Source organism: Protopterus annectens, chromosome 7.part0 (assembly GCF_019279795.1).
Source record: "Protopterus annectens isolate FY-2018-M chromosome 7.part0, PAN1.0, whole genome shotgun sequence".
NCBI classification, from domain to species: Eukaryota; Metazoa; Chordata; order Ceratodontiformes; family Protopteridae; genus Protopterus; species Protopterus annectens.
In genome coordinates this window covers 30103114-30116465 of record NC_056739.1, presented here as the reverse complement: position 1 = coordinate 30116465, position 13352 = coordinate 30103114, and the positions used below count along the sequence as shown (strand labels likewise).

Sequence of the window (13352 nt, the reverse complement as noted above, 5' to 3'; positions counted from 1 at the left end):
GGATTTTCTGTGGACTGCACCTAAGAGGCCTTTGATGTTTGGGTAAGTTGTATGTGAGCACCTCTGCATATGTGGGTCTATGTGTGTGGTCCTTTCTAGGTCCAGTGAGTGATGTACGTGAGTCACTGACAAACTTCTGTTTTTTGTGTCTTTATGTGAGCATCTAGCTTCCCATGTCAATGTGTCACTACATCTCCCACATACTGTATTTGCTGGTGCAAGAATTAAGTGGTTGTCAGTGCACATAATGCAATAGCTGCATTGCCTCAGGATGCCCATCTCCACTAAGCCAGATACAGACACAGCAGCCAAGTGCCCAACCCTGTTTGCATGTCCTAATTTGTACTTCCAAGGAATAGGAGTGGAGAGTGTTTGTAACCAGATGAGGGAAGGGTGATTACTTGGTGTAATCTGCAGTTAATCTAACCATAGATGCTATCAGCATCCAAACCAGATACTGTCTGAGCGGCAGTAGTCCTGTGTGCAATAATAAGATAACGTTGATCTAAATAGTTCTAACTAAAATGCGTAAATGCTGCTCACTGCATGATCTAGTTGGTCCTTCAGTAACGCTGGACTGAGGTAAAGTTCCAAGGTGGTTTTTATAGGAAAATTTTAACGTCTGGTGATTGCATGTATACAAGGCACCAGTAACCACTGCTACACAAAGAGCAGCTGCATGCCAAATGTCAGGCTTATATACAACCAAAAAAGTAGGGGTAGTTATCTTCCAAAAGCATACTACTGTGCATTTTGTAGCACTGAATTTTTGATCATGGGTCTGGCACCAGGTATTTGCCTGTGTCAGGCCTTCTTGGAGGGCATTTGTGTCTTTGGTAAGATTGCAGGACAGTACCCAGTTTGCAGCCATCTCCAAACTTGATTAACCAGAGGCAATTGACATTAGTCTTGACCTCAAAAAAATAGATACCAAAAGGGAGTAGCCACAGCACTGATCACTGAGTGACCTTAGGCTAGTGATTGGCCTCTCTGAGGAGGTAGACTCTGCTATCCTAATTACTTAGGTCCTATCTGTGAGCCATCTGGCTATTTAGTGGGTAACATAGGGGTTTATACCTACTTTTGTGAATTTGTCAACAAGACCTGAGTGGGGTATTCTCAAAAATCTTGGCCAGGTCCCAATAAACAGCATGCACTGTTTTCTCCTTATCCATTGCTTTGGTTATCTTTTCAAAGAAGCTTAGTAGGAAGAATAGCAGGACCTGCCCTTGACAAAACCAAGCTGGGCTGGATCCACTGTCTGAAGGTTTCTTATGTCATTTGCCATGATAATTCTTTCCATAGTCTTACACATGAGACTAGTCAGACTTATGAGCCTATAGATGGCCCCCCTTGTGCAGAGGGATGACAGCTGCAGTCCTACATTCACTTAATACAAAGCCTGTTTGGAGGCTATGGTTAAATAGCAATTCTAGTGATGCTGATAGGTCATGTTTCATGTTATTAAGGTGGGATCCTAGGATATTATCATGGCCCCCTTATGCAGTATTCTTGGCTTGGAGAGATCATTGAGGACCTGTTCCCTGGTGATAGCTGAGGAATTGTGGTTGAGGGTATTTCCTGAGGGATGTCTGGGAGGAGAGGGGCTGAAGCTGTAGCTAAGTTTGTCAGCCAGCAGATTTGCTCTATCTTCCAGCTCAGTAAACGTGGCTCAATTTACAATTAGTTTGGCTCATTGCTGTGCATTGCCTTTGAGATTACTAACATAGCCTAAGAAAGCCTTGTAATTGTCCTCAGCCTGAGAGGCTATTTTTACACCATGATTAGCTTTGTAGACTTGATTAGTCCCCTAAATGTCTTCTTTAGACTGATGATGGAGTCTTTTTCTTGCTGGACATGGTTTGTTGTTTTTCTTTTCCATGATTTTCTTTCCCTTGTTAATGCAGCCTGCTGATGCTGGGATTCCACCAGAGTGGTTTGTTTTCCAGTTTGTCAGGTACTTTTTCCAGGTTCATACAGCAGCCTCAGTGCCACTATTAACATGATTATTCAGAGCTTCGGTGCATAAATGCACATAGGCAGTGGTGCTTTCAGGGTTTAGGGTGACTTGAAATTTCTCCAGTGTGTCACATAATAGGACGTTTGCCTTGGAATAATTCTTTAGAAGTCTGAGGGCTTGCTGGGGTTCTACATTTTATTTTTATCTCTAAAGACAGCCTGGCTGACCCAACCTTTAAAGCCAATCCTTATTCCAAGGTTACAGATCTAGCTTGCCAACTTCCCTTATCTACATTGTTCTAACATATCAGAGGCTGCTTACCTTGGAGACCTGCTGCAGATATGGGTACAGCCCGGTTCGAGACTTACACCCTCTCCCCCGGATTTTCAAGGACCTGCAAGAGCTCACTTCACACTGCTGGAATTGCAACCCTTTCCAGTGTGAGGGTCCCTCTCTCGGTGTGAACCCATTCCAGGGCACTTTGCACTTTACAAAGAAAACATAACTCTCCCAGGGGCCCCCGCTGGCTTGTCCAGGATTGTTTGCATCACTGCACTGGATGCAGAAAGGCACCCATCCCCGCTGCTTCAGATTCAGGGATCTGACCCCAATTCCCTTTTGATCGGCTGATCAGCATTCTCCCATGTTTGTGAGAACCAGATCAAAGATGTTTGTGCCCCTAGAGAGCATATGGACTCTCTAGTCCAGGATGTTTGTGTTAACAAAACTCAGGAATCTCTTGGCCTGTATCTTTCTAGTTGTGTATGATTCCTGTTTTATAGTGGTGTAGTCATCCATGAATATGGTGTTGTGTTATAGTCACCCATGAATATGGTGTTGTGTTGTAGTCACCCATGAATATGGTGTTGTGTTGAATGAGAAATATTTATAATACATTTAAGAAAGAGCAATGGTTTTCTTGGGTTGTAAAGGGGGGACATATAGCTTTCAATGACTTTGCATATGGTAATTTGGACTTGGAGGAGCTCAAGCATGTTATTGCTTGAAAGGTTTTGAGGTGTGTTTGTTGTTAATGAAAACTGAGACACCAGTTACTGCACAAGAAGAAATAATGTGATGATCCCCCTGGCTCAAAACCATGTCTCCATACCTGCTGCATCCTGATTTATCCACTGTGAGAGTACAATTCAGCACTGTAAAGTACTTCTCTCTCTCTCTCTCTCTCTCTATATATATATATATATATATATATATATATATATATATATATATATATATATATATATAAATAGAGAGAGAGAGAGAGAAAGAGATAGGAGTTTTTTATGTTTGTACATTTTTGCAGAGTTTTTGCATGCTTAAACTGCATGTTAGTGCTGTTCCTTTCACCACTGCATTTGTCTGGTGCACTGAATCCAGATCCACTTAACATCAGTTGTGCTGGTAATTTTATTGGGAAACAAAATGCATAGAATATAAAGTAGTGACCATATCAAACTGATAAATGATCAAAAGGATATGTCAAGTATGGAAGTAATGTAAGACTGAGATGCTTCTTTTACATGAATACTATTTATATAAAAATAAAATGTTGGCAGTAGCGACTTTATATTAATAACTGATCCCATAAGATAAGTATGTGATAGTGCAGATATAAATGATACTAAGTGGTGACAGGATTCTTCATCAGTACTGAACATGTGTAGTTTAGTGTTCAGCAACTTTGGTGGTGTAAATAAAGCCCTGACTATGGCCCGCTCGAGCCAGGTTCATTCCAGAGGGCGTGTATCGTGTGGTATTCTCTGTGGCCGTACCTGGTGTTTGGGGATGCTGCACTGATGAGGACGCAGCTTAAGAAGGGGTAAAGGGTGGTGGGTATGGATAAGCTGCTGCAGAGGTAGGGTGATATGCTTAACCCCCCCCCAAAAGCACACCAGCCAATCAAAGCATTACCACACTGGAGGGGGGGGGGCATAATAGAAAAAAAAAACCATGGCAGAATGGCAATGCCCAAGGCTTCCAGGATTCCCTTAGGCATGGTGACCAGCCACCGCAAAAATCTGAAAAATTCCAGTTGATGAGGTACCTCTGGTAAACCTGCTATGGACATGGGGTGCAGGTAGAAAGGCAGTAGGATGATGAAAGGACAAACATTGTTTCATAGTGTCATTAAACCCTCCAGATATAAATGATGACAGCTGGATACAAGTGTAGTTCGGTAGAAGTAGCAGCAGGACATTTAATGTAGGAAGTTGATATTTTAAATAAGGCCCAGAAATGTAAGTAATTGATTAACTAGTTCTCTGAATGAGGGGATCTGATTAGATATGAAAGGCCAATTGTGAATATCAGAATGTGGATGTTGAGGGACAATACCTACAGCTATAATGTTGACTGCTGTAGTTAACAGGGCAAGAGACCATATTTGATGCTTTAAAATTAGAAATAACAGAAATGAAAATAGACATAATTTTAGTTTGTCTGATTTGTGGACAAGAAGATGCCTTGGCTGAAGTCACAGCATGATGCAGACTGTTGCAGTGTGTAGAGATAAATTAGACGCTGAAGCAAAGATTGTTAATATGACTATTAGCTTTAAATATAAGACATATACAATTATAATAGTCTTGCTACCTGTGCTTTATCTGGCTGGATGAGCTATCTATATGAGAAATGTGAAGAAAGTGACAAAAAAAAATAAAAAGAAGATCCTTTGTCCCCTGTTAATCAGGCTGATGTGTGGACGATGAGATATTCTAGCTAAAGCAGGGGCATAGCATAAGCTATTGAAGTGAGTGAGTACAGAAGTTAATGAAATGCGACTAGCTTGTCATAAGGTGTATGACTTGGAGGTAATGTTTGGATATTTATGTTTGAATAGATATTTTGAAAATACAGTAATGAGATCTGGGTACTAACTCTGGACACCAGTTTTAGCGTTGTCTGAATAAGATGGAAGTGTGATAAAGAATATAAAATAGAGAGGTGTGATCTTAAGAAGATTTTTCAGCATTAAGTTGCCATAGAGCAATTTATCAAACAGGGTTGCTTGTTCACTGATTGAAGGCCTTATGAAAGAGTTTAGAGAGTACCATATTCATTAAAGAAGGGACACATTGTTAAGAAACAAGTCAGTAAAGACTAGAGGAGGATGTTATAGTGTTATAGTAGAAATTAAGATAGCTGTATTATGACAAACATGCACAGAAGAAATGCATTTAGCAGTGGCTTCATAACAATGTGACACATATGCATGCCCAAAGTCCTGTGCTTAGTCATAGCTAGAACCATAGAAGTGAAAAGCTTAATACAGTCCTTTCACTTCTATGGCTCTTGCAGTGTCTAAGCAGAGGGCTTTCTCAATACGTATCCATGCAGAGTCTGTTTGTTCACCAGCAGTGACCCCTGTATGGAATGCCAGATGTCTTAGATTCTAGTCTGAGATGAGAACTAATATTTATTCACTTCTACGGTACACATGCACACACACAAACATACACATGTTGCATACAAGGATATTAGCCTGAAGTTACAATACTTGGTAACAGGAGGTCAGTTGCTATCAAATGAATAGTTATGAATCAAATACTGACTGCGTCAAACACTAATTATATTTACTAATTAGCATACCATTTGCAAATACAGTGTGCTTGTAATTCCCAACCACAAATGCACGTTAACTAACATCTTTAGATATATTAGAAACTGTCTGCAACAATGCATGTTGTACTTGCCTGGTACACTTTAGCTTGTTTCGTACTTTCTTGTTCAGCAAAATAATTACTATGGGAAATACAGATGAATAGCATACAGAGAAAAAAAATCTGACATCTGAGACAACCGGATGTACAAGTCCAGAGGCTATCTGGTAAAACCAGATTGAATTGTCTATTCCAAAGAAAAATACATAAAGTGATACTAATGTAACTACTGTCTTAGCTGCCTGACCCTCGGCAGTCTGTTGATTTTGAACTGAGTTTTTAATGTTTCTTACCATTTTCTTATGCTTATATAAAATCAATAAAATATATGCACTTGAAACACTCATAAGAACAACAAAAAACAAGTCTCTTACAAACAGAGCAAAGCCGTTCACCTGAAAGGAAATATTATCTGGGAAAATAACAAGACAGTATCCTAAATTAAATGTGTATTTATGTTCAGTACTGTTATTCAGAGGCACTGACAGATACGGTGCTGCAATGCAGGCCGCCATGTTCATTACCAGAAGACCAACCATAATACGTACAAGACAGGTCTGCATGTAGACCTTTATATAAGCCCATTTCCACCTGGATGAAGCAATGGTACTGCACTGGAAACAGCTTAAGAAACAAGTTAAACATATTGTCATGGCTCTAGAAACCCTAGATACATAGATGATAACTTTGCAGCCAGCATCATTGAAGAGATTTCTAATTCCGTAAACAAACAATGAATGTGGAACTCCTCGTGACAGGATCATAAACAGGTTCGCCAAGCCAGTGTATATTAGGATCATTTCTGTTGGGGCAGACTTGTGTTCATAGTATTTACTGCTCAAGAGTGAAATCAAAATGATGCTGTTTCCAGCAAGTCCTACCGATGCCATAATGCAAAATATGGCCCCTTTTGTGAAGCTGTAGCGTTCCATTTTATACTTCACTTCACTGGCCAGAAGGAAATGCTGAATGTAAACCTTAAAAATGAAGACACAAGATTTTTATGAATATTTATAACATTTTAAATGAACTGAATGATCTGTAATTTTCAGTTGTTTAACATTAGTAATAAAAGTACCTTGAAAAGTGGAATCCATAGGGGGCAGTATGCTCAGAAGGGCATATATAAAAGCAGTTTATGAAGTCATCCTTATTACCTAAAGTTAACAAAAAAATAAATAAATGAAAGACATTACACAAAAATGACTTTTACAGTAAATGCAAGTAAGGACAGCACATTTCTAGAGAGGTTAATGAATTTAGTAAATCAGAAAATAGAACAAAGCAGAAATTCAATGTAATATAAATGCATTTATACGTCTCCTGTATTTTTTAAACAACTTGTAAGTAATTTTAGCTTATGTTTAGTACAGTTGAGAGATCACTAAAGCATAAATTGGCATCATTAAGGGTGAGAACTTTATCATTTGTGAGGGCACAAAGATGGCTCCTATTTTGTGAAAATTTCTTCAACATAATGGGCAAATAAATGATATTAAGTGACATAAGCAGAGTGTGGCAAGCCCTCATGTACCCCTGAACTAGAGCAATGCCCCATTCCATAAATGTGCTAACACTGTCCGCATACTATATGGGGAGGAAAAACACCCTGGGAGGTGTGGCAAAGTACTTGCATGTACTGCACTACAACATGTGATGCTTAACAAAACCAGGACTGTATTCCTTGGGGAATTTCATTGGGAAGGTAACATTTGACTGGTAGGTTTTATTCAAAAGTTAGGTCCCTCTAACAGGAAACTGGTACTTTTGCAGAAAATGGAAGAACTGCTGTATAATACATGTAGCCATTTGACCTTTCCATGACTGTAGCCATTTGACCTTTCCATGACTGGGACCAGCCACCTGGAAAACCCTTCCAAATGAAGTTAAAATACACCAAACCTAAGAGGCATTTAATGTCACAGTGAAAGGCCACGTTTACAAGGAAGATGTGTGCACATGTTTTTCATGACAGTCAATAATAATTTGTGTCTGTTACTGTTTCAGTAACAGCACACCCAACTGCACTTTTGTTACTCAACTTTGTGACTACATCTCTCTCTACTATGTATGATTTTACATATGTTCTCATTTTGTTTCCAGTGTTAATTTGTAGTTAATTTACTTACGTATTCCTTTATTATACTTTGTAAATTTAGATAGCATGTATATTACTGACTGTGTTTCCTTTTATGTCTAGGTCGTGGCTGATAATAATTTATGGTCCAGTCCACCTACACAGAAAATAAAATAACATGCTGCCAGTGAAAATTTAGGGCCAGTACTTGGCTAACAATCCAGGTACTATATCTCTACAGTTTAGCAGCACAATATGTCATGACATTGGGCAGCACAGTTACCAGAATCTCTTGAGGACAAACAAACAATATACTGCAGTGAATCCAGCATGCATGTTGTGTCCCTCAAGATGTGGGTAACCAACACAACAGCTTTGATGAGGTCCCCAGCATCTTCATCTGTTCTCAACAAATGTCATCAAGCAAAATGGCACTGGTCATTGAAAAGCAATTCCACTCTTTGGAAGCTGACATTAACTTTCCCAGCAGTTATGTATGGATAATAGTACCCCTCACCTGGATGTGGAGGCTAGCAAGAATGTAGATAGAAGCATTTATGTCCCTTGCAATGAAGGTTCTGAGGGTTCCAAGACACTTCCTGTGATATGCCTCTTCTTCTCTCATATATCCTCTTTATATATATTAACTCTGAAGTGAAATTGTAGAGAAACTGAAGTCTCTTCAAACCTGTAGTCCATTTTTTTTGACTCACATCACATATTCTGGGGTTGAATAAAAGCAAACCAAAAGGAAGGGTAGGGCAAGCCTTTGAAAATCCAAAGGACAGCTTTACCTTATGGTATGGAAGGAGGTAAGAAAACATGACTACAGAACGTTTAGATCAGTGCTGAAGAACTGGGAAAAGGACGAGTTACTGTCTTCTACCCCAATACATCCTTCAGCAGATCCAGATGAAAAGAAAACAAAACAAATGTGGAATCTTAATAGTCCCCATGTATGAAGACTATGCATAGATAAAGATTAAAAGTGAATCAGATGTACTTGGGTAACTGAAACGATGGACAGGGCCTTTCAGGGAAACATTCCAATTCATCATCTTTTGCTGAATGAAGGCAAAAATCCTCAGGATGTGATTTGTTGCTGCATTTCCATGCCATGATGCAGCCTCAGAAGGAGGTAGGGCACATAAAATGAGAAGGGATTTAAGAGAACTCTAGGAAGGTATGAACAAGAAAATTAATTGAGGAGACTATGACTTGGACAGAATAAACATTAGATTGAGGACAGAGGCGGGTTTGCTTAAATATGGATTATTATTAATTTCACAAGGACTAAAGATATACAAGGGGAATGCATTACATGGAAAGACTGAATTATAGAGGTGCTAGACTGGGAGAATGACCTAGTTGCGTACTTCCAGATGATTATGGGCACACTGATGTTGCCTGCATTGCCTAAGGCTAGAAGGTAAATGCCAAATGGATCACAGATTTGAGGGAAACATGGCTTGATAGAGCATTAGTAGTGCAATATTATGAAGGTGTTAAGTGGTAAAAAAAAAACTGTTAAAAAAATTGGGTTATCATAAGAGTAAATCAAACTTTATTTGAGGTTGCTGGTGAGAAGCCCAATTCTGTGTAGAAAACAGAAAAAAAATGTAAAGAAATTGATGGAGAGTGATAGTGACAACAATCTGGGGCAGATTCAATGACCCATGATGACTAAATGTGGCATGTGCAAGTGTTGTCCAAATATATATGAATGTGAGATACTAAAAGTAAACAACATATTTGGTACAACATTTTACTTACCAAGATTCAGTTGCCTAACCTCAGGGGTGGTTTACATGACTGTTTGGGTTGCTCAGCCTTTTATATTGGCAAGACTGTGTGACCACTTAGAAAAAGAATTTATGACCACATATTTGATATCAACACTGCTAACACTAATGACACATTATATAAACATTCTATAATTTGTAAAAAAAAATTTTGAAAAGTTTAAGTTTGCAATTATTGAGAAAGCCAAGACCAACCCAAGTGTGGGGAATGGGAAATGAAACTGGAATATAGAGAGCTACTAAGACAATTAAAAACTAATGCTAGCATGTTTCAGGGATTGAATGAACATAGATCTATAAAACCTGTACTGCAAATGATAGCTGCCATACTTTGAGTGATTAATCTATTTTATTTTGCTGGTGGTTTGGAGTTTTTGCACTTTCTGTACCTTTGGTATTTTTACTTGTTAGGTAATTTATAGTAATATTAATGAACTGGTTAAATATTAAATTGTTATGAATATAAATTGAAAAAATATTGGCTTTTATAATTTTACTTTTTATCTCCAAATAACAGCAATGCAAATTTGAAAGAGTTTATTGTGAAAATAATGTATTTTAAGTGCTTTGTTTTTTTACTATACCATTGAGAAATGACAATTATAATTTGGTGTTGATTATTTGAGCTGCAAAAAATTGTGGCCTTTTTTCTGTTTGTTTATTTAAATGTTCTAAGGAAGTCCCATAAACATGATTTAGGAATAAAAGCGATAAATGCAATTTGTGAATAAATTGTGTTTTTGTTCTCTAATTGTGGTGATTCGTTTCCAACTAATTGCTCCATTTCTATGCCTTCTTTGAGTTTACATTCTGTTGTTTTTGGTTTGAAGTGGTTTTACATAAACACTTTTTTTTCTGTTAATCTGTGGTAAATCTTGATTTTTAGCAGTTACCAACAGCATGCCATAAAGTTAGAATCTAGTATATACATTTCTTGCACACCAAAATATAACTGAATTAAAATTACAGTCTAAATTTCAACATCTTCCAAATTATTTATCAAATCTTTGGTGCTGCAACCAGATAAGTGAGTCACTGCAGGATCCATCATTAGTCAATGACAGAAACCATTATGTAATCAAGGGATAATTCCAGAGGATGGTTTCAACAGACTGTGAAACCCTGTTGGGATAGCTTTCATTCCAGTGAGCTTGCTTAGATGAATAGATAAAAAAATCATCAGCATTACATGAACAAACAATACATTACCAAGCTGTGGTTTCTAGACATTTTGAAAATCTGCTTCCATGAACGGGGCAACTGTTGAGGTAAACAGGCATACATCCTTTCTGTTGAATTGCCGTGACTATCACATTTAACTATACTTTTCCAGCAGTGCAGTAGACAAAGTGTTATGCATGGAGTAAAAGGCTTGTTACAGTTGGCATACACAAAAACAAAATTATTTTGGACTTTACACACTTTTAGACACTACTTTAAATGAAAAATGCATTTTATCAGTATAAGATTAGGTTTTACTTAAATGGTTAAAGAGGCACGTAGAACTTATAGGAAATGTAGCGGGTTCTGGAATTATTTAGGAGAGAGATTTCAGACACAGAAGGAAGTTCATTCACACTGATATTCAGAAAGCCATTGCAATGCAGTCAACAGCAGTTTCATACAGACACTCAATACTAAGTGCAGAGGTCAGATCAAATATCCAGCATTCCAGAATATTAATTATAATATTCAGGAGGAAATGAATCATTTTGAGTAATGTCTGCAAAAGCTACTGACATTATAATTCTGTCTATTTCAGTTTATCAGCACTGGTATTGGAGACTGTAAGATCTGGTTCAGATACTGACATCTACTTCCACTGTACATAACAAAACAGTCTTAACCAAACTACAGTGTATGCAGACTTTTATTCTGAAAGGTACGTGAAGATTTGGCACGTAAGGGAAAGACTAGCACCTGTGCCGCACAGTTCTGGATAATTAGAAGATAGACATTCCTTCCAGCCTCTTTCCAGTTCATTCCAGTATTTTACAGTCCTTTAAATTCTTGCAATCATAGACCTTCTGCTTAAATCCTACATCTAATGCAACTTCTTGGAAAATGTAGTTTCCATATCAAAACATTGAGTAAACACCAACTACTAAGTTAAATCCTTCTCAACCTCTTAGTGCAAGAAATGTTGACATAGTTTCATAGGTTCTTAGGTAGGTACTAGGCTATCGTCCCAAAGGCCTAAGTAACCATAGCCAACAAGGTTCCTTGACTTACGCCACCCAAGAAAGTTAATTTCCTGAGCCCCTGTCGAGCAGAGCCACAGAAGTGATCCCCAGTGTGTATTTCCTATTTCCCATCCACTCATCAAGATTTTTCTTGAAGAGTGCTAATGAGGAACTTTGTTTGATATAGATAGGTAGCTTGTTCCAGAGTATAGGAAGTCTCCGGGACAGGAATCTATCCCTCCAGCATGTCCTGTTTATTGTGGTTACAAGGTTTAAGCCCCTAGAGTGTGTGAGATTGGGATTTCTTTAGGTGTAGCATGTCCAACAGCTCTGGGTTTAACATAGCTTTATATGTTAGGCAGAGATCTCCTCGCAGTAGGCAATATGCTACAGAGTAAAGCTGGAGTTTTTTGAGATGGTCTAATGAGTGACGAGTAGAGGGGAACAGTGACCTATTTTTTCTGGATGAGAGCCCTTTTGTGATGAGGTGTGCCACATAGAAGGATTTCCTGACTACTGTAGCAATGTGATTATCAAAGGAGGGACTACTGTCCACCTGGGTCCCAAGGTCTCTTATCACATATCCGGCATTAAGCAGACTGACATTTATGTGGTAGTTCATGGGTATAGAGTTTTTACCAAAGGGGATGACAATGCACTTTTGGCATTGAGCTTGAAGCCATGCCTCTGACACCAGGCATCTGTCTCAGAGAGGCCCTTCTGTAGGATGTCCACATTATTTGGGGACTCGACTATGGCTCCTAGTTTGCAGTCATCTGCGAACTTTGTTAGCCAGAGGCCTTCTGTGTTAGCCTGTACTTCAGAGAAGTAGATACCAAACAGGAAAGGACCCAGGACTGAACCCTGTGGTACTCCACAGATTTGGAGTCTGCAGCTTTTACAGTGTGGGTTCTGTCAGTGAGCCAGTTGGCAACCCATCTTGTGATGTAGGGATTTATACCTAGTTTAATGAGTTTAGCTATAATTTCAGAATGGGGGATGGTGTCAGAAGCCTTGGCAAGGTCAAGATAGGCTGTGTGAACCACCTTACCCTTGTCTACGGCTTTGGTGACTACCTCAAAGAAGTCGATTGGGTTCAGAAGACATGATCTGCCTTTCACAAACCTGAACTGGGTGGGGTCCAGAGTTTGGAGGTTACCAGTGTCTTTGTTTATGAGTTCCATGATGATACGTTCCAGACCAGGCTCATCAGGCTAATAGGTTGATAGTTCCTGGGATTAGTGGTGGCTCCCCCTTTGTGGAGTGGGATAACTGTTGCTGTGCGCCATTCAGTGGGCACAAAGCCTGATGCAAGGCTATTATTGAACATGGTGCTTAAGTGGGGAGCCAGTTTGTTCTGAAGTTTGTGTAAAAAGCAGCCTGGGATGTTGTCCGGTCCCATGGATGCTGTGTTTTTGGTTTTAGAGAGTGCAGCCACAATCCTCCTGGACATGAATCCTCCTGGACATGGGCAGCCATTATTAAATGCAGTCTTGGGTATTAATTAACATTTCTATGGTATTACATTGGGATGAAAACGGTGAGGCTTGAAAAGACCTCTGGGTTGATAGCCTTGTTATCGCCTATGATCCTATGATCTTATAATCCTATGAGCCTAAAAAATGGGGAACAAAGGCCCAAAATAGGAACATGTTTTAAATATTGTTC

At 38.9% G+C, this 13352-nt stretch overlaps 1 protein-coding gene across 1 annotated transcript; it reads right to left on the bottom strand.

Moving 5' to 3' along the window:
- Window positions 1-5597: 5597 nt before the first annotated feature.
- On the bottom strand, window positions 5598-6554 carry LOC122805785 (olfactory receptor class A-like protein 1). The gene has a single exon (XM_044076052.1). It carries the CDS (start codon window positions 6552-6554, stop codon window positions 5598-5600), a length of 957 nt encoding a protein of 318 aa, XP_043931987.1.
- Window positions 6555-13352: the final 6798 nt, after the last annotated feature.